A 26,433-nucleotide genomic window follows, 5' to 3' on the forward strand; every position below is an offset into this window, starting at 1 on the left:
AGTATGTTCAATTTTTCCTTATAAACTTTTTATTTTTTTATATAATAAAAATTATATATTTATTACAATTTTTCATCAATTATCATATAAATAACATTACTTGGTAGTTATGCACATAACAAACGGTAAAAAATAGATTTTTTTGAAAAAAGTTTTCAAAAATTTAAAGGATTCAAAAAAAGAAAAATTGACGATACTTTTGCGCAAATATTTATTACTAATAAATGCATCTTTTATTCACTTTTTTTAAACCAATTTAAAAGTTTAGTTCATGCTCTTTCATTTGAGACCTGTAGAATGGTTCTAACATCATTTTTTTCTGACTTATGTTATTGCAAAAAAAGCTCTCTGGGATAAACAATTTGAAGGAAATTTAAACAATTGAATGAATCGCTTTGAAATTTTTGTCACATATTAAGCACCAAAGAACCCTCATTTGACAAAAATTTCAAAGCTGAACACTATTTTTTTCAATAGTTATTGCCAAATTATTTTTTTTGCAATTTCAACCTTTATTCGCATTTATATTAACAATAAATGAGTGTATTAAACTTTATAATACGCCATTTTAAAGCTTTTTCCATTCTCTCGAAGATGTTTGTACTAAGAAAACCATAGTTCTTACTGTTTTCCATTAATTCGAAAAAAAGGGAAAAAGGCCGTTTTTTGACACTAAATTGTTTATAAATAAAAATGGCCGCCAGATCCTACGCAGGAAATAGTTACAATTTGTTCTTATAGGTATTACCTGCCGAAAAAACGCTTCAGTGCCCTGGCTGTTGAAGTGTCACGAACAGGGTATATTTTTGTCTTATTACCCTGGCCTATAATGTTTTCGTTATTGGTGGCATTTTTAACCGAGTCTGTTAATTTATTCAGATCGTCGATACTTAGAAGTTTCTGATTATTACTCTGTAAGGTTTGGGCTATATTTTTTATGTCTGCTTCTGGCTGCTTTGGTAGCTTCCAGAATATGCGTTTTTATTGCTTCTTCTTTGCTCTATCTTTGTGTACGTTTACTGTTACTCTGGCTCTTATCTATGATCCTGGCCTATGATCGCTTCGTACTGATAGTTTATTGAGTACAGTTACATCTTGAACAATTTGTTTTGTCTGTTCTAAAATATAATCTTATTCCGTTTTAGTCCGTTTGAACTAACCCACGTTCATATCCTATTTTGTTTCTTCTTAAAAACCGTTCATTGCATACAGTCTGTGTTGCAACAGAAAGTTAGTAACCATTTCTCTTCTTTGGTGTCAGAATCCGATTCCAAAATATCCAATTACCACTTTCTTCTTATCGTTGTTTTTCCTTCCAAGTTTGCAGTTAAAATCTCACATTACCAGATTGTAACGGGCCGGCCCTTTTCCTCTTTTGATTTGCTCATAGAAGGCTTTGGTTTAACAGGGCCAAAATATTTCTTTTAAAATGTATATCTGCGGAAATTTTAATTCTTTTTACATCATGTAGCCTTTGCATCTTAGTCTTCTACTCATAACGATATGATATCCCTATTCTATCACTGATTGTCTCTTTTCCCTTTCTCTATCTGGTATCTGAAACACCTGTATTTCGGATTGAAACATATATAATTTCCGAAACTGTTCATTCTAAACTCTCATAATCTTCAATTCCCGCGGTTCGTCTGGGAGACCGACAACAGTTAACACTTTTTAAGGTATTCAATTAAAACACTGAAACGTCACAAGGACCATTATTCCAATCATATAGTATATAACACTGGTTTATAGCGTCCTGCGCCATCCGGTTCCTATTCTCCAGCCGCGTTGATCTATCCAATCTCCTGGTCGGAGATCTCTCTGACATGGCTTTCTGGATTCCACTTATCCAGGTTGTTTTCGGTCTGCCCCTTTTCCTTCTTTCCAGGAGTTGCCATTTTATTATTAGCTTTGGGAGTCGATGTTCCTCCATTCTTTGTACATGGCCATACCAACACAGTTGTTTTTGTTGGACTTCTTCTATTATGTTTGTTTTTCTATTCATAATATCTCGTACGTGTTCATTCGTTATATGTGAGACTTTGGAGATGCAGGCCGATCTTCGCCAGAAGTCCATTTCCAGTGCGAGCAACTTCTGTTCTGTTCGCTTATTCAGTTGCCAGGTTTCACATCCATACAATACCACGCTTTTAAAGATGCTATTATATAGCTGTGTTTTCTTTTCTTTTGATATGGTTTTTGACCAAAGTAGTGAATTCAAAGCTCCTATTACCTTCTTTCCCTTCATAATTCCTTCCTCTATTTCGAATTCTCGTTCCAAGGTATATATAATTAGAGCTTGGCTCGATAACCATATCATCCTCTAGTTGTAACTCATTTTTCTGTCCTTCTATAGACATATGTTTGGTTTTCTCTATATTGACGTATAGGCCCCATTTTTTGTATTCTCGAAACAGCCGGTTTGTCATAAATATTAGATCATCTTTATCCTGGGCAATCCCCACCTGATCGTTAGCAAAATGCAGTGTGTATAGTACTAGTATTGAGTCGTCGTTTAGCTGTATCCCCATTCCAGAACACGATTTCCGCCACTTATTCAAGACCTCATTTATATAGATTTTAAACAGTGTTGGCGATAAGCTGCATCCCTGCAAGGGCGGATCCAGGACCGATTTTCGGGAGGGGCCATAAACTTTTTTTGGGGAGGAGTACCAGAAGTACGGGGGGTAATTTTTAAATATTAGGGTTACAATGGTGAGTTTTAAGTCACTTTTCACACACTTTGAGAAGTGCCTTAAAACTCACCATTCCTGCCATAGTACCGATTAATACACATTTCTTCGGATCCAAGTGCAGTTCTTTCAACAAGTTTAATACTATTTGTTCCAATGCTTCTCCTGCCAGGCCTAGTTCTTTCCCTCTTTCTTGATTTTCACTAATTATTTTTAGATTCTCATAAGCGTCAATGAATTTGACAAAGTCTTCACGAATGTTGTTATTGTGTATGTATCCCAAATTTAGAGAAAGCTGTTCCACGTGGGATACGTCAGTCGTTTCGTCAAATATTATTTGTTCAATTATTTCTTCACGACAACATGTTATTAATTGGTTTTGACTGCTGCTACTAATGCATGTTGCTCAGGAAGATGCTGTGGATAGGTGTTATTTAAGAGTTTTATTTCCTGATGCGATTTTAAACCTTAACACTGTGGTGCTAAGGCAAAAACGATATGTCAAAAAACGTGATTTTGCAGCAGACGAGTTTAAAAGTTTGCGGTGTTGTTGTAATAGTGGACCTATCGGAAACAATTTTATTATTTACTGGTTACATGGATGCGTTTAGCCATGTAGGGTTTTGCCATCACATTCGTCATCGGTCAAGGTACATATTGGCATCAAAAACGAAAAATCGATAATTTTTGACATACCGGGTTTTGCCTTAGTTCCACAGCAATTCCTCCGATTCCTAGGTCCGGCATCTTCGTCCAGAAGCATAAGGCCATCATCACGATGGTCTGTCAGAGGAATATTTTGTCGACCTAAAAACACTATAGACCCTACTATTGGTCGTAGTTTTTCTTTATTTTTTGTTTCTGTTTAGACCTCTGAGAGTCTATCTGGTTAATGACTGACTTTTGAGGGTTGCGATAACTTTTTAGAAAATTCAGCTCAACCTGAACGCACTCCTTGTGGTATGATGTTTTTTCATGGGTTTATATGACTCCGTCTTTGCTCTTGAGTTTGGCGAAAGATGTTAAAGGTTTCATGACAAGTCTTTGGGCTGTCATCCCGTTATTGGATTGTGACCATATTTTTCATTAGAAAACTGCTGTTTCTCCATGCGTCTGGTATCTTGCAGTGCAATATTAATTTTTGTATAAGTTTTGTCATCTCTAGGGTTATACTGTCTCCTCCGTATTTTAGAAGCTCCTTGGTTATTCCGTCTGGTCCTGGTGACTTTCTATTTTTGAGTGAATTTATGGCTATCTCTACTTCCTGAAAACTGATTTCTATTTCGTGTCTTAATTCAGGTACGTTATTGTGTTGATTATTATTTTACTTTCCCTTAAACAGTTCCGTCAAGTATCTTTCCCATTCGTTTGCTGGTATGTTATTGTATTCCTTCAATTCTTAAACGAAGAAATGTTTAGATGATCCCTACTATTCACACCTGGAATAATAATTGATCATCCTGACCCTAGCCGTGGATTTTATTTAAAAAGCACAATAGTCAAATACCAAATTTCAGTATAATATACTGTATGTATATAATATAAATTTTCAATATAATATACACAAATGCATATTATGCATTTGTGCCTACTGTATTGTGGTATTGTACCCTTGAGTTTGTCGCTACTAACTATATTTATAGACATTTTCAGAAGCCTTTTCCAAACTGGCAACACTAGTATCTTTTGCCCACGTTTAAAGTTTTGTTTTTACCATTTTGCTCTATTCTAAAAGTTTCTATGATCTAAAAAAAGCATTAAGAGACATGCGAATAATACATGCTTAGACAAGCTGTTTAGTTATAGCACGATAAAAAAATTGATATAAACCTTTGAGCGATACGTCTCCGGAGGAGGTACATGGCTGTTAAATACCTAAAAATACCCGATAATTAGATTAAGTAACTTGAGAAATTTTTTGCTCCATCAACCCCACTCTTAACATGTATAGTGATAATCTATAATAAAACTAGGTTCACTTTTTGATAAAGTGATTTCATTGCTTCCCATAAAGTTTTATTTCTTAAGGGGGGGCTATGGTTTGAAATATTTAATTTTTTTTATTATTACAAATAAAAGTGCATACTTTCAAGAATACTCTCCGAAAATTTCAGATTAATCGGAGTAAAATTGTCAGAGATACAGTGTGTTAGAAAAAATTTCGTATTTTTGATTTCTGAGTGATACCAAAAATTCAAAAATCATTAAAAATAAAAAAACTCGACGATGTTACCTCATAAGCTAATTAAATCTTTTTGCTTTTTTTTTTGTTTCTTATGATCCAGTGATGAGTTTTAATGTCCACCGCAAAATACAATTTTTTGAGCTGCCTGTCAAAATTTGTCATCAATGGCTTATTTTTCAATATTCTGGATTGAATTTTTTTTAATATTCCTGAGTTACATATATTTAATATGTTTATTTAAATTAAAAATAAAATAATTATGCCATAGCTTCAAAAAAATTCACAAAAATGTGCTTGATATGTTGATTTCAAACCATACTCCCCCTTAAATCATAAAAGAAATTTTCAATTCTTAAATACCGGGTGTCCACTTATATTTTCCCCCATTTTAACTGCCTATAACTTCTAAACAGCTCAAGATAGAAATATGCGGTTTTCGCTGAAATGTTTTATTTTAGTAAAAGTTTTGTCTGAATGGATTGAGCGGATTTTTGAAAAACACGTTGTTGACTTTTTTTTAATGGAACACCCAGTATATTTTTTTGTAAATTGAAAGAAAATTCATTCACCTATCCATCGATGTAAAGTTTTTCAAAATCGGCTGTCAAATCACTGAGTAATTAATTTTTAAAATGAGAGGTGCAACGTGGATATCACATACCTAAATAACATAGCTAAGCAAATTGATATTATGTTATGTGATTTCCACATTGCATCTCTTATTTTAAAAATTAATTGCTCAGTCATTTGACAACCGATTTTAAAAATAATTATATCGCTGGATAGGTAAATTATCATTTTTTCAAGTTTTTAGGTAAATGACCATTTTTTATATCTATATTAAATAAAAAATGCCAGATTTAAAAAAAAAAACGTTGTTGACTTTTTTTATTAAAAGACTCAGTACATTTTTTCGTAACTTGAAAAAAAAAACGGTCATTCACCTATCCAGCGATATAAATTTTTTTAAAATCGGTTGTCAAATGACTGAGCAAATAATTTTTAAAATGAGAGATGCAATGTGGAAATCACATAACATAATATCAATTTGCTTCGTTATGGTATTTAGGTATGTGATATCCACGTTGTACCTCTCATTTTAAAAATTAATTATTCAGTGATTTGACAACCGATTTTGAAAAACTTTATATCGCTGGATAGGTGAATGACATTTCTTTCAATTTACAAAAAAATATACTGGGTGTTCCATTAAAAAAAAGTCAACAACTTTTTTTCAAAAATCCGCCATTTTTATTTTTGTATTTGAAAGCGATATAAAAAATTCAATCCTTTCAGACAAAACTTTTACTAAAATAAAACATTTCAGCGAAAACCGCATATTTCTATCTTAGCCGTTTAGAAGTTATAGGCAGTTAAAATGGGGGAAAATATAAGTGGACACCCGGTATAACATGAATCATTCAAAAATATGTGGAAATTGGACTAGTTTCCATGCCAAACACATTCATCATCGGATGAAACAGAATTTTAGAACTGATTTTTCATAAATAAAAAGACATACATAATATATTATTACCATAGACACTTTTTAAAACGCCACTGGTAGCAAAATAATCTTTTTCTTTTCATTCCTTTGGGACTTTTCATAATTTCGGGTAGGAGCCTTATCTCCTGTTTTATCCATGCTTTTCTGTATCTTGTCAATATATTGTTTGTCAAGTTTGTATTCCTTTATTCTTCTTTTCTCATTCTTACTTATTTGATTGTCCCTGCCATATTGGCATTTTATATTTACATACGTATATTTTGCTTTTATGTAATTATTAATTCAAATGAATTGATAATTTTAGATGGTTTTAAGACAGATTAGCACCTAAGGAAGACGCTCGGACAGGTCGATTTTTAAAATAATCATAGTATATTATAGCATCAATGTTTCGAACTTTACGAGATCCCTCTTCAGGCGACAAGCATAGCTTTGATTTTTTTAAATAGAAATGTACATCATGTGACAATTCATTTAAAAGCTTTTGAAACACTGATTACAAAAATGTATAATACTTTAATCCTTTTTGAGGGCTTAGGCGCAAAATTTCGGTCGAATTAATTTTAAACGCATTCGTATTTTTGAAAAATTTAAACGCAGAATGAAAAATTGCATTATTACCGAGGCGAGGGAAATTCCCTTAGAATAAACAAAAAGTTTCTTTCGAATGATATATTTGAAATTAAAAATCAAACTAAATTTTCTCTTTTTTTCACTTCTGTGACTTATTAAAATAAACATGAAACAAGTTGTCAGGGACTTTCTACCCTCAATAATACTGTAATATTTCATTTTGCGTTTAAATTTTTTAAAAATACTTACATATTAGTTTTCTCAGAATTCGAAAAGAATTAATGCATTTAAAAATATTTCGACCGAAATTTTGTACCTACGCTCTCAAAAAGGATTAAAGTATTACACATTTTTGTAATCAGTATTTCACAAGCTTTTAAATGAGATGTCACATGGTGTACTTTCCCATTTAAAAAAAATCAAAGTTATGCCTGTCACCTGAAGAGGGATTACGTTCGATTGTTCGATTAAGTTCGATTAAGTTCGATTGATGCTATAATATACTATGATTATTTTAAAAATCGACCTGTCCGAGCGTTTTGCTTATGTGCTAAAAATAAATAAGTTAATTAGAAGGGGGGGTAACACTTATTCCAGCGCACACTGTATAAGATGCACCATATACGGCTTATGGCACCTATGTTAAAAAATTGGAAGGAGCTAAAAGGATTGTTAAGAGAGTCAACTTCGAAATGAGAATTACCGAAACGGAACCTGTTATGTATTGAACTCCTGGAAAGAAAAATAGGTAAAGACCTGATGGTAGACATATGAGGCATGTCTATGAAGCGAATTAAGATTAGTCACTTAGTCGACAATGAGGAGCAGTGGTCAAAGTATAAGTCAGCAATACTAATCCGGTCAACTTAGACATCAAAATGCTTGGCAAATAACAAAAATTGCCGGAGAGCCAAATTTTGATGGAGAGCTAGGGTATACCATAACAAATAAAGTTTAAAAAGTCCCCATCGATCTCATGTGTGCGTCAAAAGTTATTCGGGGTCAAAGGTCAAAATTTGAGATTTTTTAAATTTTTTTCGAAAACGGTAAGTTTTATCAAAAAAAACCTTAAACCAAAGTTGTAGATCTTAAAATTCTCTACAAAAATAGTCCTTACTATTTTTTTCCTAAGAGTTGCCATTCCTGAGATATCGCGATTCAAAGAGTCACATTATACATGATATGCACACGTTTCCACACCACCTGTGAGGTAGTGTACTCGGCGCGTTTTTTTACCGTGGTTTCCCCTGTAGGCCTACTCCACTAACTGTTTTGACAATTTTAGGATAATTTAAGGAAACAATACCGGTGAAGTTCTAGATATTACCTTATTATTGATATTGATTATTGATATTGCTATTGATTATTAGGTTAACTATTGTTTTGATTTCTTTAGATATTTTAATCAGATTCATATTCTTGAAAGTCTACTTCAACAAGTCTTCTTCGATTTCATCTTCTTCCTCTTCCTCTTGCTGGATGTTCAAAAATTGTTCAAATGTGACTGAGTCATTGGTCTCTTCATTAAAATCACAGGAGTCTTCCTCTGTTGTACTAAACTGGACATTTGAGCAAGACTGATATTGGCAGTTGGTACACGCTAGAGAACACAGCAACCCGACTTTTTTACATCCACATTTGGCACTACAACCTTTTTTGCAATTGCAAAAAATAGTGTTAAGGAGTTTTTCTGGAGCAGGTGGGAGTAAGGTTTTAATCGGTTCCAGAGTAGTATCTATTAATGTCCAACCCCAGTCTTCTGGATTCAGTTCATTGCCTAGCCATGTTTGAACTTGATAATATACTCGATACAAATGTTGAAACGCAGATGCTGATTTTGGAGGAAGACATGATAGTTGTACTTGTTTCATGTTTCGCGTATTTTTTACAAAAGTTAAGTATCGGTATTTATCAAGACAAATAATTTTTTTTGGAGCTCCATAAACCGCAAGAAGAAAGCGAATTCCTTCCGTAATTATTGTTTGGGGTGTAGAATCAAGTTCTGTAAAAACTTTACAGCAGTCAGTCAAATCTTTTTTTTCGAATAATTTAAGTACTGACGTTTTGCCCCTTCTGTACATTGCGGACGTAGTGTCGCAGCTGGTTATCGCATGTAAAAATAAAATGTACTTTTGGCATTTGGGATAAGCCGATAAACTATTCGAAGAATATATCTCTGTTCGCTGTTGAGCCCTTCCAGGTTTCAGAAAATAAATAACTTTATCTACTGGAGTTCTTGCAGTAATCAGTACCAACAAATCAACACCTTCACCAACTACAATTGTTGTGTTTGTTGCCTTAAATTTTTCAATTGTTGTCTCAATTATAAGGACATCTGCGTCATTTTTAGCTTGTTTCACTTCAATATTCGCAGCTGTTAATTTGTCAGTTAACATTTCAGCCTTCTTTCAGCTTTCTTCTTGCGGTTTATGGAGCTCCAAAAAAAATTATTTGTCTTGATAAATACCGATACTTAACTTTTGTAAAAAATAAGCGAAACAAGAAACAAGTACAACTATCATGTCTTCCTCCAACATTAGCATCTGCTTTTCAACATTTGTATCGAGTATATTATCAAGTTCAAACATGGCTAGGCAATGAACTGAATCCAGAAGATTGGGGTTGGAAATTAATAGATAATACTCTGGAACCGATTAAAACCTTACTCCCACCTGCTCCAGAAAAACTCCTTAACACTATTTTTTGCAATTGCAAAAAAGGTTGTAGTGCCAAATGTGGATGTAAAAAAGTCGGGTTGCTGTGTTCTCTAGTGTGTACCAACTGCCAAGGTCAGTCTTGCTCAAATGTCCAGTTTAGTACAACAGAGGAAGACTCCTGTGATTTTAATGAAGAGACCAATGACTCAGTCACATTTGAATAATTTTTGAACATCCAGCAAGAGGAAGAGGAAGAAGATGAAATCGAAGAAGACTTGACTGTTGAAGTAGACTTTCAAGAATATGAATCTGATTAAAATATCCAAAGAAATCAAAACAATAGTTAACCTAATAATCAATAGCAATATCAATAATCAATATCAATAATAAGGTAATATCTAGAACTTGACCGGTATTGTTTCCTTAAATTATCCTAATGCCAAAACAGTTAGTGGAGTAGGCCTACAGGGGAAACCACGTTAAAAAAAAACGCGCCGACTACACTACCTCACAGGTGGTGTGGAAACGTGTGCATATCATGTATAATGTGACTCTTTGAATCGCGATATCTCAGGAATGGCAACTCTTAGGAAAAAAATAGTAAGGACTATTTTTGTAGAGAATTTTAAGATCTACAACTTTGGTTTAAGGTTTTTTTTGATAAAACTTACCGTTTTCGAAAAAAATCTAAAAAATCTCAAATTTTGACCTTTGACCCCGAATAACTTTTGAAGCACACATGGGATCGATGGGGACTTTTTAAACTTTATTTGTTATGGTAAACTCTAGCTCTCCACCAAAATTTGGCTCTCCGGCAATTTTTGTTATTTGAAATGTCTATATAGACCGGGTTATACTCTCATCTGCTGAAGAGGCTGTTGGATATACCATAGAAAACACTACGATTGGTTTGATGAAAACGATGAGGATATTCGGACATAGATAAAAAAAACATAAAACGTACATCGCTTGACAAAACGTCCCAAATTCAGTTGCAAAAACAAACAACAGCACACAGGATGCCAAATCGGATGTGCATAGGCAAACTCGGCAAATCAAAAACGAATGGTGGACAGCTAAATCACGTGAATTACAGAATCTGGTTGACACTAACAATACCCAGGGCTTTTTAAGTCAACTAAAGCTGTATACGGGACCATTCAAGGTTTAAATCCATTGTGATCAAAAGGTGGCACTCAACTTTTTAAGGATACCTCCTAAATCAACTGCCATTAGAACGAACACTTTGAAAAACTTTTAAATAGACAGTCGCGGGTCAATACATAACAAAATTCTTCAAAAACGTACACAACATCATCTAAACAACGTTCCCATCTTACAAGAGGTCGAAAAAGCAATCAAACAACTAAAAAACAACAAAGCTGCTGGTGCTGAAGGAATTCCAGCGGAGCTCTTTGAGAAGGGAGGCCCAGCACTTAGGCAACATACATAATTACTTATCAAAACAATATGGAACACTGAAATGATCCCTGCCCAACTATGATATGCTTCTATTGTTTCCAACTACAAAAAAGCGGACGAGGTCCTGGGGGTATCATTACTTACTGTAGCTGGAAAAATCGCAGCTAGAATTCTAGTAAATCGCCTATTGCATGTTGCATAACAATCAATACAGTCAAATACAGTGACAGCTAACATGATTTTTAGTGCAATGCAAGAAAAATCCAGAGAACAAAACCTCCCACCCTATATAGATGTTGTTAAGGTGTTCGACACTGTCAATCAAAAAGTGCTTTTAAAAATCTTAGCCTATGTTGGATATCCTTAAAAACATATTAACCTAGTGCGAATTGTATGACAATATGACTGCCAGCGTTTGTACTAGCGATGGAAGCACCGAGTCTGTACATAATACAAAGGGAGTTAAACAGAGGTGTATAATTGCTCCGACGTTCTTTTCCATTTTCGTAGGAACAATAATGCATCTTATTAGGGAAGCTTTACCACGAGGTATATACATAGAATACTGTTTTGACGGAGGACTAAACAGACTCCGAGTCAAAACCAACGTGTCCCAAAACAATGCTACTTATTGTGCTCCAGCAACATTATTGTAGGTTTCATCAGATAGTCGTAAGCTTCAGAAAATAAAAACATATAGAGAGGTTAAAAATTATGGAATAAATTCATTTTTTTGGAATAGGCAACTTTGGAGAATAATACCAAGACAGGTCAATGTTTATTTTTAAATGATTTTTTGACATATATATCATACCAGTGACGTCATCCATCTGGGCGTGATGACGTAATCAATGATTTTTTTTAAATGAGAATAGGGATCGTGTGCTAGCTTATTTGAAAGGTTATTCAATTATATATTCAATAATATAAACATTAACCTAATTATTTATACAGATTCAAAAATAATTTGTTTTGAAATAAATAATTAATTAACACAAAAAGAAGAATGTATGTAAAAATCCACGAGGAAAATAAAATTCCTATAGCTGGCTGTATACCATAAATCACAAAAAATACAAGATCCTTTGTAAAAGGTATATGTAAAAGACCCCAATAAGGGTTACATCACAAAACAAAACGTTTTCGGATTAATAGGTGATCCATCATAGGGCTTAACACTGATGATGGATTACCTATTAATCCGAAAACGTTTTGTTTTGAGATGTAACCCTTATTGGGGTCTTTTAAATATACCTTTTACAAAGAATCTTGTATTTTTTTTAAGAATGTATGTAATCTATTTTCCAAAATACATTTTACTGCTGTTAAAAAACAGAAAAAAAATGGTTCATTTCATACTTATTATACATTGCTTTTCGCTTAAATTCGATGTTCAAGCTGCCACCCACCTGCCTCTTGGCAGTTGAAACATTTAATTTAAACGAAAACCAATGTTTATTTGCCAAATAAACTTTTTTTTTTTTTTTCTGACAACAGTAAAATATATTTTGAATTATATAAATTAAATACATTCTTATTTTTGTGTCAATTATTTTAATTTAAAAAATATTTTTTTGAACACCCCGTATAAAATTGTGTTTATATTACTGAATAGAGAATAACCTTATAACCTTTCAAATAAGCTAGCACACCACCCCTATTCTCATTTAAAAAATCATCGATTACGTCATCACGCCCAGATGGATGACGTCACTAGTATGATATACCTATAAGCCAAAAAATCATTATTTTAAAATAAAAATCGATTTGTCTCTGGATTTTTCTCTAAAGTGACCTATTCTCAAAAAAAAATATAATTACTCCATAATTTTGAACCTCTCTGTATATATCTATGCAAAATATATCTTCCAGAATGCCTTAAGGGTACAATTTGTGAGTCTTTGTATTTAAGTTGGTAAACACAAGGATATTATAGCGATTTCAAGGTACTTTCAAATGAATTACATTTTCATCAAGAGTTGGGGGTGAAGAGAGTAATTTCAAAAAGCTACTTTTTAATAATTATCAATAATAAAATAAGCATAGATGCTTATTTGCTGTAAACAACTTATTATCATATTAAACTTTTGCTTTGTTATTTTTCAGCCAAGTAGTTGGACAGCATGAAAGCCATACTAAATTCTAGTCATGTGTTTAATATGATAAGGATATAAATATAATACACTAAATATATTATATATATTTATTATTTGCTACAAAACGGTCAAACATTTGTGGTAACGGATTCTTGTATATGTGTGCAAAAGTATAGATACATACTGCAAGTGACCTCATACTCTATGGAAGCTGTAGTTGCTTCCACTTTTTTATGGGTGGTTTTCTGGATGGGTGGGTAGATTTCTTCTAAGATTGCTAAGATTTTTAGTTGTTCTTTCTGTCTTGCTGTTTTTATCTCTATATTTTTAAAGAAGTTCTGTTTTCTTGTGATCCGTCCAAACTAAGGTATGTACTGCATACATACCTGACGAATAATAAAGACACCTCAATGTTTGCTGAAAAAAATCTTCAACAGATTGAGGAAGATAAATTGGGACCGGAGGACGCTAGACTGGAAAGGCCACCAACAGCGAAAGCGAAATTGAATTCAACTGGAAACCTCTTAAAGGCCAAATTATCTTCTAAACAAAGAGGTAAAAGTAGTCATTAAAAATATCTCCAACAAAGGGTCTGGGACGAAAGACATTATCTACTCCAAGACTCCAAGAGTAGATAATGATTAAAACCATACAGGCGAATCTAAAGCATGCCAAGGCTGCTTCATCTACCGTTGGCAGAAGATTCCCAAATGAAGCTAGATATGTAGAACTAATCCACGAGCCTTGGGTTACTCTGACAGGCATAATTGGCGGCTTAGGAATCCATCTTAACTAAGGTACTGTATTGTTCAAACGGGATAAAACACAGAGCGTGTATTGTACTGAGGAAAGATGTTAATCACATGTTACTTTCAGGTTTCTGAAGAGAAGATGTGATTACAGCTTAAATAACTATATCGGTGGAAACGGACAGACGGAATGTGCTTTGCATATGACGATAACCCGTGTAACGGTGTCACCAAAGGCCATAATAGACTTAAAAAGGCTGAGAGCTGAAGGGACAACTATAACCTAGGCCACAACAAACTTCTTAGGCCGAGTGAAAGGGTGGTTACGCGCCCAGTAATATTGAAACTTCTTTTTACGGTGCCTATCCGTGCCGGATGTTGGCGATCAGCATGGTTATTCTAACTTTGCTTGCTGCTATTCTGAATAGTCCGGTTGTCTGTATTAAACCACTTTCTCAGGTTATGAAGCCAAGATATTCTTCTTCTCCCTAGTCCTCTCTTTCCAAATACTGAAGAATGAGTTGCAATAAGCCATATCTCTGTTGATTCCTCATAACATGGCCAAGATATTCTAGTTTGCGCTCTTTGATGGTGTTAATTATCACGCATTCCTTTCTTATTCTACGTAGGACCTCAACATTAGTCACACGATCCACCCACGAAATTCTTAGCATGCGTCTGTAACACCACACCTCGAATGCCTCGAGTTTTCATAAGGAAGCATCGGAAAGTGTCCAGGCTTCTACTCAGTATAATAACGTAGAAAATGCATAGCATCTGATGATAAAGATTTTGGTAGCAAGTGGTAAATCGTGAGTTCTGAAAAGCGACTTCATCGTTATTAACGCTGATCTCGCATTTCCTATGCGTTGTTTTATCTCACTTGAGTGGTCGTCCCATTGGCTGTTTATGTTGGTACCAATGTATGGGTGGCTGTCCACCCTGTCAATTTTTTGTTGGTTAACCAAAAGCTGTGTATTTAATATTTCGCGCTTACTGACTACCATGTACTTTGTTTTTTTCGTATTGAGATTAAGTCCCTGTTCTCTGCTTATATCTGATAAGCGCGACATTATTCTTTGCAAACCATCTAGACTATCTGCAAAAACTACTGCGTCGTCGGCATATCTAATGGTGTTTAGACGCAGTCCGTTGACCAAGGCTCTGCACATTTGCGTGTTTTCAAGCTGTGGGCGATCGCTGGCAGGTCAGCAGTACATGAGTTGAATTTATTCACTGCACACTCGCGTGCACGCCGCTGGTCAGCTCGAGTGTGCAGTGAATACATTCAACTAATGTACTGCTGACCCGCAAGCGATCGCCCGAAGCGGGTACGCAGCTTGAAAACACGCAAATGTGCAATACGCCTTCCTGTAGTTCTCCCAGCGCTTGCTCGAAGATGTATTCAGAGTATAAACAACACTGTTGGGCAGAATTAATCCTTGCCTTACCAATATTGAACTGAACCTAACCTAACCTAAATGACAGTATAATCATGACCGATATCTAGTTTCGTGCTTTTAATTTAAGTCCATTTAATTTCTTAAATGTTGTTATGTAAAAGAATCTTTTCATATAGTTTTCTTTAGTTCGAATATAGAGTGAAACAAAACTAAACATATTTTAAAAAATACGTAACTCAAAATGTTTTTGCATTGGGCGATATGTGCGTAAAATGCGAAGAAAATAACGAAAACGAATTTGTGTTAGAATATAACAATGCACACAAAAAATTAACAATACATGTATAATAAAGTTTTGTCAGGTAAAAAATATGAAGCCTTACTCGAGTTTTATTTTTTTAGTTTTTATTATATTATCACGTAATTTCTATATAGATACAATAGTTTTGCCACGTTTCCAATAGTTCGTCAGTATTGGTCTTTAGATTACTTTCCTTATCCATCACAAACCATGTTTGAGGTTTAATCTCTGGTAAGGAGTTTGACCTTATGAAATAAATCTCTCAGTTCATTCCGACAACTATGTTCTTCTATAATTTCTCTACATACTTGAGGCATTAGCATATATAGTCCAAGTAACCAATATAGTGAAACGGGTCAGATTTGCAGGTTTTGATAGTTCGGCTTTAAGCTATAGTCCGGCGGCAGGTTTTTCTGGTAATGAAATATATTATGTAATTAAAAATATTTATTTTTTCTTAGGTATATTCCGTTGCAGGAAATATATCCTATATGCTAAAATTATTGTTGACCATTTTTATTTACATTTCACCTTACAGGAGCCCTTCTATTTTTAAACCGTCAGCCATGTTGAACAAAATGTTTCTAATCTGAATGCAAAACAACAAACACTCTGCAGTCTATTAACGACTTGCTTCCCAACTAAAACTGTCATCTGATTAAAACAAACTCAGGAAGGGATCAAATTTCGCCGCCTTTAAAGCCATTCTACAAAATAAGTTACTACGACTATACTACGTTTTATGAATGCCACCCATTGTTACTCTAGGTTCCTGGGAATAGTGGTAATCCAAAAGTGGATACAAATGGTGCTTCGATGCAATCGAAGAAATCCTTGGAGACGTTTGACAGGTGGTAGTTGCTCAATTAGATGTTTCTCCTGTGATGTTTTGGAGAAGATTCAAGGAACAGCAGAATCGCTTAAAAACCGTTCAAGAGTTACCTACTGGATAAAGACTATCAGAAAAAACGGGTTTTGGGATTGACTTTTAGAAGAAAAAAAGGGAAGTACACTGGACATCAGATTAGTAGAGCCCTGATGTCTATTTTTCTTGGGCAACCACAGATTTAAATTGTAACTTATTCACTTTTACTTGAAGTTTTATGAAAGGAGAAACAACAGGAAAATAATCCTTGAAGCTGCAAATCAATTTCGTCAGAAGCCAATGATTTACCAGAAGATTTGTTTTTCCTTTTTCAAACGGTGGGCATCAAAAAATGAAGGTCATTTTGAACCTTTCTAAAATACACTACATATTTATGAATAGGCTAGTAAGATTCCTGAGACTTTTTGGATTTGCGAATAACATGAAAATGCATTCATTCTTTATAACAAATTCTGGAGTCTAATGAAAAAATAATGTAACTCAATAAAAACTGGCATTTAGAACAAAAAAAAAAGTAAGAAAAAAGTTTTAAAAACATTGTTTTAAGTTAAATTTACCATAATTAAAATGTGACGCAATATACACAAATAGACCGGGCAGTATCGTCGCCCCCGCTAGCGAAATTATTCCGATTCGATTTTGTTGCACAAACTTACTCAAAAAGAGGTCCTTATAACATATCCACAGGGTGCCGGGCGGTGCCGTGGTCGAAAAATTGTTTAAACAATTTTTTTTATTCTGAGCAAAAAAGGTTGTCATTTTTTTTCTAAAACTGATTGTTGTCGAGTTATATGCGATTAAATATTTGAAAAATGCGAAAATGGCCAGTTTCATTAATAACTCGATTAAACATTATTATTATGAAATTCAAAAAGTCACCAAATCAAGTTTCAAATCCCTTCTTCAAGGTCCTGAAGAGATTTTTGTCATTATTTTATTAGAAAGCTGTTATTTTTAATTATTAACAATTAGCGCTATAGTCCAGGATTTATCGTCGCCCCCGTTAGTGAAATTATTCCGATTCCATTTTTTTGCAAAAACTTACTCAAAACGAGGTCCTTATAACATATCCACAGGGTGCCGGGCGGTGACGTGGTCGAAAAATTGTTTAAACAATTTTTTTTAAACAAATTCACAAAAAGAATTTTTTCGCTTCGAACCAATTTTTTTTAGATAATTTGGGACATTCTGAGCAAAAAATGTCTCTTGTGATTTTTTTCTAAAATTGACTGTTGTCGAATTATACGCGATTTATAATTTGAAAAATGCGAAAATGGCCATATAACTCGACAACAATCAATTTTAGAGAAAAATCACAAGAGACCTTTTTTGCTCAGAATAACCCAAATTATCTAAAAAAATCGTTCGCAATAAAAAAAATATTTTTGTGAATTTGTTTAAAAAAAAATGTTTAAACAATTTTTCGACCACGGCACCTCCCGGCACCCTGTGGATATGTTATAAGGACCTCGTTTTGGGTAAGTTTCTGCAAAAAAATGGAATCGGAATAATTTCACTAACGGGGACGACGGATACATCCTGGACTATAGCGCTAATTGTTAATAATTAAAAATAATAGCTTTGTAATAAAATAATGACAAAGATCTCTTCAGTACCTTGAAGAAGGGGTTTGAAACTTGATTTGGTCACTTTTTGAATTTCATAATAATGTTTATTCGAGTTATTAAGCCTTGAAAATGGCCATTTTCGCATTTTTCATATTTTTAATCGCGTATAACTCGACAACAATCAATTTTAGAAAAAAATGACAAGAAACCTTTTTTGCTCAGAATAAGCCAATTTATCTAAAAAAAATTTGTTCGAAATGAAAAAATTATTTTTGTGAATTTGTTTAAAAAAAATTGTGTAAACAATTTTTCGACCACGGCACCGCCCGGCACCGTGTGGATATATTATAAGGACCTCTTTTTGAGTAAGTTTGTGCAAAAAAATCGAATCGGAATAATTTCGCTAGCGGGGGCGACGATACTGCCCGGTCTAAAAACTGTTGAGGTTTGTGGATCACACCTCACATATTTTTTTGGTACAGAGGTTTCGTTACTTTTTTGTCTATTATTTTGTAACTTCAACGGCCTGCAACTTTTTTTGTGTATCTTTTTATACTAAGGTAATCTATGTTTAATCGAGCTATTTTTGACCCCAGAATATCTGGTTAACTTTATTTCGTATCGTTTTGTTACACCCTGAATAATGGATAAACTAGTTATAGAATCCTTGAGGCAAACACAAGAAAAAATGACGACAGAAGAATACGTCTGGTTCACATTATTCCAGTAGCATTCCAGTCAAGCATTCCAGTCGAGCGGTGAAATATCACTGGAATAATGTGAACCTGCACTGGAATGTACCATTTCAGTGATCAATAAAGACTGAAATGACGATATTTGTCATTCCAGCAACACTGGAATAGTGTGAAGGGCCAATCCAGTGCTTGACTACATGTTGAAAATTGAACACGCATTGTTTTTTTTTTGAATTCTATAGTTAATTCTGAACAATGAAGTTAACTTAAACTCTTTCGTTTGTTTCTTGATAAAACTTCAGATATAATTTGCGACATACGATGATTTTGGCAACCGAAACAGATGCCAGGCTTCTGTAACTATTTCCAGTAGATAAAACGGAAAGAGAGTCGATCGGACAGCTCAGTGGGACTAGCGGCTGAACGCACTTCACTTCGCCGTGATCAATCTGAGTTCAAGCTCCACCCAGCCAGGTAAATGGAAAAACAAAAAAGGCTAACGCGTCAGTATAAAATTCTAATATGAATCTGAAGCTTACACTGGAATATGCGGGCGTCTAATCGGCCTATGAGGGAGCAGTACGGCAAGGAATAAGGGCTTGCGGCTCGGTGACACTCCCCCATAGATCCCTACCGGAAGGGCGTTGACGCCTAAATACCGGTGCATATAGTTCTTCTAGTTTTATTTTTGCAGATATGGCATATCTTAATAATGTATCGCTACTATCTTGAATATTGTTTGAAATTAATGATAACAACTCCTCAAAATTTTCTGCTGTCATTCTCATTGCCAGTCTCTATTCAAAGGCATCTTCTAATTTCAGCTGTTGTAAAAGCATTGTTGAGCCTACTTTTTCATTTCTTTAGCTTATCTACATTCTCACCCAAACCCGTTTTTTGGTCTTTAGTTCTTCCACTACATCAGTTACTTCTAACATTAATAATTGAACAGTTGTACAAAACAATTTCTAAACTTCTTTCTTGAAAGCAATGTTAATATAGTGTTACTGATCTTACAGCTTTTGAATAACTGGAATAATGTGGACGATATGATCCAGTCCAGCACTGGACTGGATTAACTCGCTGAATTTACTAGATTGGAACTGTGAACCGGTCATAAAACTTCAAGCTACTGATATGAGTGAGACCCTGTTAGTCCAGGGCGCATCCGTTTTGAGATGATGTTGAGAGGTGATTCATATTTTTTTGTAGTAATTACTTGGAAATAACTCATATAATAATAATTGCATTATTTTCACACTCAAAAAGGTCCGGAATATTGTTTAAATAATCAAAATCAAATCAAAATCAATCAAAAAATGAAGAAAAAATTCGACTTTTTTCTTCGTTTTTTGATTATAACTTTAAAAGTATTCATTTCCGAGAAAAGTTGCACTGACATAAAAGTTGCGTAATTAAATTTCCTACAAGATAGGACAAGTTAATATTTTTAAAAATTGTCACCCTTGTTGCAAAATAGCAATAGTTGCGAAAAAAAAAAACATAAAAAAACAAGTATTCGCATTTTACTGTTTTCAACCTTTTGTGCCACACTTAGGACCTTCATATTTCACCCAGAAAAACTGTATGATATAAAAAAACAATACTGTAGATTTTATTAAGATCAGTTCAATATATTTTGCAAAATAATAAACTGGAATTGTGCATACATTAGCTTGATTTACAAAAAAGGAGACAAAACGTTGTGCAAAAACTACAAAGGTATAAGTATAACCAGTGCAATGGGGAGGTTGTATGGCCGAGTATTAAAGAAAAGGGTGGAATTGGAAATTCAGAAGAACAAAGTGGTTTTCGCGCCGGTAGATCGTGCGCAGATAACATATTCGTGATGCAACAAATAATAGAGAAAAGAAGAGCAAGGAATCTGTCTACTCACCTAACATTTATTGATCTGGAAAAAGCCTATGACACGGTCCCTTTAAAGAAACTCTTTGAAATTTTGACCACGATAGGCATAAGCGAAGCATATGTGCGAGCAATTCAAAATATGTATCAAAATCCGAAAAGTTGTATTAAACAGGGAAAATCTATGTCGAAACTATTCCCTGTTACAAAAGGTTTAAGGCAAGGGTGCTGCTTATCGCCAACACTATTTAAAATATACATCCAGAAAGCTCTGGAGCAATGGAGGAAAACAGTTGGTGGGATGGGAATAATGATTGAAGAAAACAACTTTGTTTTTTGCTGATGACCAAGTAATTCTTGCCAACGATGAACATGATATGGATTATATGCTAAGAAAGTTACAGATCGAATATGAAAAATGGGGCCTATGTATGAACATGGAGAAAACGGAATATTTAAGAATAAGGAGAGGAAACCGAAGATCCGGAATTAGAGTTAAGAAATATAAGGAAATGTAAGGAATATAGATATTTAGGAAGCATAATATCAGAAGAAGGAACTACAAAAAGAGACATACTGCATAGGATACAGCAAGGAAGGAAAGCAACCCGTATTTTAAATGGTCTACTATGGTCTAACAAGGTGAAGCTGAACACAAAGTTAACAATCTACAGAACATTTGTGGAACCTATTATAACTTATGGAGCAGTGTTGGCAACTCACAGGAAAGAAAGAAAAAATATAGAAGTAGCGGAAATTGATTACTTACGTAGAGCATGCAGAGTATCTAGATTAGAACATGTACCAAATGAGGAAATAAGACGACGAACAAAGAGTTTATATTCCACGGTTGACCATATAGAAACAAATAAATTGCTATGGTATGGTCATGTTACGAGGATGTCAGAGGAAAGATGGCTAAAAAGAGCATTAAATTACACACCCATAAATAGAAGAAGAAGAGGAAGGCCTACAGAAACATGGAAGAAAGGCATAGAACAGTCTATGGCAGATAGAGCTATTGACGAAAACGAATGGGTGGAGAGAAAACGATGGCGAGCGAAATGTGGGATGCGGAGGAGACCGCAGGAACCCCACTACTTATATATAAAAAAATTCCTAATGCCATGCTTATTGACCAATTTAAATTTTGCAAATTGCAAATGAAACGTAGTGTTCTTTTATATGTAAAAAAAATTCAACTTGCTGTCTGCTTTATTTTCCGTCCTGCAAAGTTTTGAAAAATTGAATTTTTTTTTGCGAAAGCTGGATTGTAAAAATTATTTTGCAAAATCTATTGAACCGATCTGAATGAAATTTATAGTATTGTTTTATTATATCATAAAGTTTTTCTGGGTGAAATAGAAGGTCCTAAGTGTAGCACAAAAGGTTGAAAAAAGTAAAATGCGAATACTTTTTTATGGTTCTTTCGCATTGCTATTTTGCAACAAGGGTGACAATTTTTAAAATTTTTAACCCATCATATCTTGTAGGAAATTTAATTACGCAACTTTTATGTTAGTGCAACTTTTCTCGGAAATGAATACTTAGAAAGTTATAATCAAAAAACGAAGAAAAAAATCGAATTTTTTCTTCATTTTTTGACATTTTGATTATTTAAACAATGCTCCGGACCTTTTTGAGTGCGAGGAGAACTCAATTATTGTTATATGAGTTATTTCCAAGCAATTTCTGCAAAAAAATATGAGTCACCTCTTAACGTCAAAATGTACTCATATTTTTACAGATGCGCTCTGGACTATGTATCTTTCAGAACAGTACATGAATGGATACGCAAGTATGTCGAATTTAAAAATACCTGGCTAACAAACCAAACACAGACAGAACATGGTATGGCTTGATTACAGTGCTGTGCAATCACAACTACACTTAATACTTGGTAAAAAAAAAACAAAGCCAATGAGAAGTTTTCCAAACAACACTCACCGGGCTTGCGGGAGTTCTTGGCCAACTCGGACTGCCGAGTTCTCCGTATTCTTCGTGCATTGAGTTTATACTTGCTGCACCAGGTGAAGGGACAGTATTTTGAGGTGTCGTTGGATGGCTATAGAGGCTCATGTCGTTTTTCCGAGAAGCTTTCGGCGTCGTACATTGCGGATCTTCGCCTGATGCTGAAAAAATATTAAAATATAGTCTCATATAGAAAACAATCATATTAACATAAATATGCAGATGATTTACAGTACTCTGTTCCGTGATATTTTTTAACGAGACAGTTCCTAACCCCACAAATGGTAACGGACAATCCATAACGGTATAATTCGTAACACCAACAATTAGTCTTTTGTAGCAAATTTAGCATTACTGTATACAATGTATTTTGCACTTTTCTACACTAAAAGTAATAGTAACTACTTTTTTAAGACCACTTCTTTTTAAATATATTTCACACATATTTTGGTATATATTTTTGTAAATATGACAACTAAAGAATATTTTTTAAATTTTTTATCCTGAATTATCACTGTAGGTAGAGTAATAAAACTACTGTTACAGGTAGATTATATTTATTTTAAGACACACTTTTCAAAATACATTTCTCCACGAAATATTAAAGTTGTTAAAAATTTATCCTGATGCTGATTCGTTAAACTGATAAACGTGATTTCAATTGCAACTGTAAAAAAAATTGAAAAAATTGAATAAACGGTTTTCGCACCACGCTTTTCTTTAACGAATGTGTTACATTTTTTAAATTTTTTTTATTTTTTGCTTTTTAGTTGATTCTTTTATAATATGTTTAATTTTAGTCACTCGTAACTAAAGAAAAGCGTTTCTTAAAAATATTTTTTTCATATTTTTTTATTTTTTACTTTTTAGTCTTACACTTTTTAAACATTAAAATATATCGTCATGTTTATTAAAATATGTATAAAACATATGATGTACAAACATGAAAAGTAGTTGGAATCAGCAAAAAAATTGAAACTTTATTGTTTATTTATGAAGCATAACGTAAACAATTAACGTAAAAAGTGAAATTTTGTATAGTTCATATAATTAGCTACAATCTGTAAAAGTTTCAAGTTTCTTCATTGTAAAAAACAAGAGAATTTAAGCATTTTCCGTTAAAATCGTTTTTTTATTTAAACACTTAATAAACAAAAATTTTTTTTGATTGACTATTCGTGTATTGTTCCCGCGAATGCATGTCTGCAAATTTTTAGTCATTTGCATTGAAGAAAAGGCAGTCAAATTAACGTCCAAAGATTTGACCCAAACGATTGAACTAAAGAAAAGCGTTTAATTAATTAATACGACAAAACGAATTCTAATGTTAATTGTAGCACAAAACGTCTCTACCGGTGGTTTTTCTAAGACTACGATAAAGACACGAATTTTTTAATTCGAGTTTTGGTTGAAGTTTTGTTTCGTATCGTATTGAAATTTGACACGAATAAACGCCGATTTATATAGAAACAAATATATGAGCGTTCAAAATTTGAAACTTATTGTTTATTTATGAAGCATAACCTAAACAATTAACGTAAAAAGTGAAATTATGTATAGTTCATATCATTAGCTACAATCCGTAAAAGTTTCAAGTTTCTACATTGTAAAAAAACAAGAGAATTTAAGCATTTTCCATTAAAATAGTTTTTTTTATTTAAACAATTAATAAACATAAATTTTTTTTATTGACTATTCGTGTATTGTTCCTGCGAATGCATATGTATGAAAATTTTCATTCATTTGCAATGAAGAAAAGTCAGTCAAATTAACGTCTAAAGATTTGATGCAAACTATTGAAGTAAAGAAAAGCGTTTAAAAAAGTTGGTTTCCACTTTATCAAAAATAAACAAAATAATTCAATTTTGACGTTACGAATTATACCGTTACGAATAGTTATAGTTACGAACTATCGATGTTCGAAGTGTCGCGGTTACGAATTGTCGCCGTTACGAATTTACCGCGTTACGAATTGTGGGGTTACGAACTGTCTCGTTAAGACAGTACTCCTCTGAAGTAAAAAAAGAAAGGCAAACACTGGTGAATTTTTGGAAAAAAATATGAAATTGAAAATGGAAAACACAAAAACAAAACGATAGTAAATGAAAATAGATTGTACAAAGTATAAGTAATTGGAAAAACTAGAGAGATAAACAAAAGTAGTCGCTGAGATAGTAAATACACGATTTAATTCAGTGACAGACTTGAAAGATAATTCCAAAAGCTGACAAAAATGCAAAGGAATGCACAAAAGAAATGGCGATATCGGATTACGCAAATTGACAGAAAAAGAATAATATATGAAAGAAATAAGCCAATAACAAGAGATAAGAAAGCATAAAAAGAAGAAAGAGCTCCATTTCGACGATTTAGAAAACATAAGGTATTGGTAATTAGAAACAACGAACAAGAAGAAATTTCATTAGAAAATTGAAGTCATACTAGACGTGGAAATACTTACCAGCAGATGCGTTTGACAATGTGGACTGCTGTGAACCTTCATCGATGGGAGTACCATCAGGTCCGGTCGTTACAACAGACGTGACAGAACCTCCCGACGCGGTAGTCACGTGAGTATTGAGTCCACCCTGTGCTGTAGTTGTTATTCCGTTATCCATCATATCAGAAACCATTTGCGTGTGAGAATTTGGCGTTGAACTTGGAGGAGGCATGGGACCCTCATGGGGATGGTTATTGGGAAGAAGGTTACTACCAGGAGGCATATTCGGAGGTCCCATTGAAGGCGGAGGACCCATGCCAGAATGGTGGTGACCAGATGGAGGACCCATGTGATAGTTTTGAGGAGGACTAGCGCTTGGTGTTGTGGGACCTGGAACGTTTTGAAAACCCATTTTATGCTGAAGATGGTGTTTGAGGTAGTGCGGTGGTCGTGGCGTTGATCCAGGAGATTGTGACGCTGGCGCTTGCGTCGTCGTATTTGGCCCGTTGCCTTTTGAGCTGGTAGACATTGAGGACTGCCACGATTGCTGGTATGGTGGAAATTGTGAGTTCTGCATATGGTTAGGTGCGGATCTTCCAGGAAACTGCTGTGGAGGCATATTGTTCGGCGGGGTTTGGGAAGTTGGTGGACCGTACCCTTGACCGGGATATTGAATATTACTAGGAGGCCGTGGAGGATAGCCAGTTTGAGGGTATTGGTTTGGTTGATACAGAGGCATTTGTTGGTTACCAGAACCAGATACTACCATACTGGGGTGACCTTTATAACCATGGCTTGGATGTGGACTCGAGTGCGAAGTCGGATAGCTGCCCTGAGTTACCATTGGAGAATGACTTATTCGACTAGGTCCGTTGCCGTCGGACTGTCCACTTGAAGGCCGTGGTGGCATTGGTGGAATGTTTTGGCCTGAAACAAAATGATACGACTCGATATTAAATTTAAAAAACGCAAATACACGTGCACATAAAATATTAATTCTGGTTTCTTCTTCTCATGACGTCGCCTTCTTAAGCAGATTTACAATCTAATCGACTATCGTTATACAGGGCACTGCGTTCTGTTTCTGTTGACGTCTTCTCAACCCTTCAGACAAGGAATAATAGGGCTCAGCGTCTTTAATATCACTAAGGTACTACAACTTCTCCTTAATTGTCAGAAAGAGTTCGTTCTTTTCTCGTTCGTTGAAGTCTACGCTGGTCGTAAGTTCTGTCAATATTTCTGTTGGGAGTGGGAGTTGGTGAGTTCTATCTTTCTTCTTTCCGCTTGTGTTAGGGTCCAAGATTCACATCCGTAAATCAGTATTAGGAATATTAAGCAGCTCATCAACCTCATTTTTAGAGTTTGTGAAATTTAAGAGTCCTTCCACATCTACATTTTATTTTTTTCTGTAAGGTTGTGAT

At 34.2% G+C, this 26,433-nt stretch overlaps 1 protein-coding gene across 5 annotated transcripts in view; it reads right to left on the minus strand.

Annotated features, from left to right (window-relative positions):
* Positions 1-26,433, minus strand: part of LOC114342253 (trithorax group protein osa) — a 449,443-nt gene that overhangs the window by 76,694 nt on the left and 346,316 nt on the right. For all 5 annotated transcript variants that reach the window (XM_050663326.1, XM_050663324.1, XM_050663325.1 and 2 more), the window contains exons 4-6: positions 25,034-25,939; positions 22,549-22,733; positions 4,524-4,568 (exon numbers count right to left, since the gene is read on the minus strand). In XM_050663326.1, coding sequence (XP_050519283.1) covers positions 4,524-4,568; positions 22,549-22,733; positions 25,034-25,939 — 1,136 coding nt within the window. The remainder of the gene's footprint in view (positions 1-4,523; positions 4,569-22,548; positions 22,734-25,033; positions 25,940-26,433) is intronic.

This window comes from Diabrotica virgifera, chromosome 10 (genome assembly GCF_917563875.1).
Source record: "Diabrotica virgifera virgifera chromosome 10, PGI_DIABVI_V3a".
Taxonomy (NCBI): domain Eukaryota; kingdom Metazoa; phylum Arthropoda; class Insecta; order Coleoptera; family Chrysomelidae; genus Diabrotica; species Diabrotica virgifera.